This window comes from Penaeus monodon, chromosome 15 (genome assembly GCF_015228065.2).
Source record: "Penaeus monodon isolate SGIC_2016 chromosome 15, NSTDA_Pmon_1, whole genome shotgun sequence".
NCBI lineage: Eukaryota > Metazoa > Arthropoda > Malacostraca > Decapoda > Penaeidae > Penaeus > Penaeus monodon.
The window spans coordinates 39,746,321-39,746,959 of NC_051400.1; the positions used below are offsets into that span (position 1 = coordinate 39,746,321).

Consider the following 639-nt stretch of genomic DNA (forward strand, 5'->3'; position numbering starts at 1 on the left):
TACAACTTACAGTAAAGTGCATAGTCTACTGGCATCAATATTCACATGCTACACAAAAGAAACATGGTGAAAAATATTGGCTGCAAAAAGATGAATATAGGGTGACACATGAAAGTCTTCAATATTTACATGTAAAAGGTAAAATTCAAGTGAGGTTACCTGTGATTATTCAATACTCCCAGTTAAATCTACCAAAAGACAAATGTAATACTACCATCAGATCTTACTAAACATAAATCTTTAAACCTTAAACTTGTAAATATGAGCCACTTACTGTTCTTTATAGTACTGTCCAATAGAGTGTGGATAGGTAAGGAAGTCCTTCTCTGCCTGTTCCTCGAGATTTGCAAAAGCCAATTCAAAAGCTTCGAGCACCTTCTTCGGTACAACTTCTCCATTTTCTCTGATAAATGAAGTTTCACCAATACCTGTAAATATCACAATTAATGAAGCTTTGTTTACTGCTCTAAGCTACAAATAACCTTCCATAGTTCTTGATATTACATTAGTAACAACACATAAGTGTAAAGGGAACCATTCTTATATATAAAGAGATGTTACTATTCTCATTTTATTTCTATGGTAAAGCATTATCAATAAAGACTAACTTTTCTTGTACATTTTGGTTTACAAAATACT

The 639-nt window shown here is 32.1% G+C and overlaps 1 protein-coding gene across 1 annotated transcript in view; it reads right to left on the reverse strand.

The window, feature by feature from the left end:
• LOC119582035 overlaps positions 1 to 639 on the reverse strand; it is a gene marked incomplete at its 5' end in the record, with an annotated part of 17,740 nt that overhangs the window by 13,204 nt on the left and 3,897 nt on the right. The window contains 1 exon segment of the mRNA XM_037930275.1: positions 275 to 428. Within this exon segment, the coding sequence (XP_037786203.1) occupies positions 275 to 428 (154 nt within the window).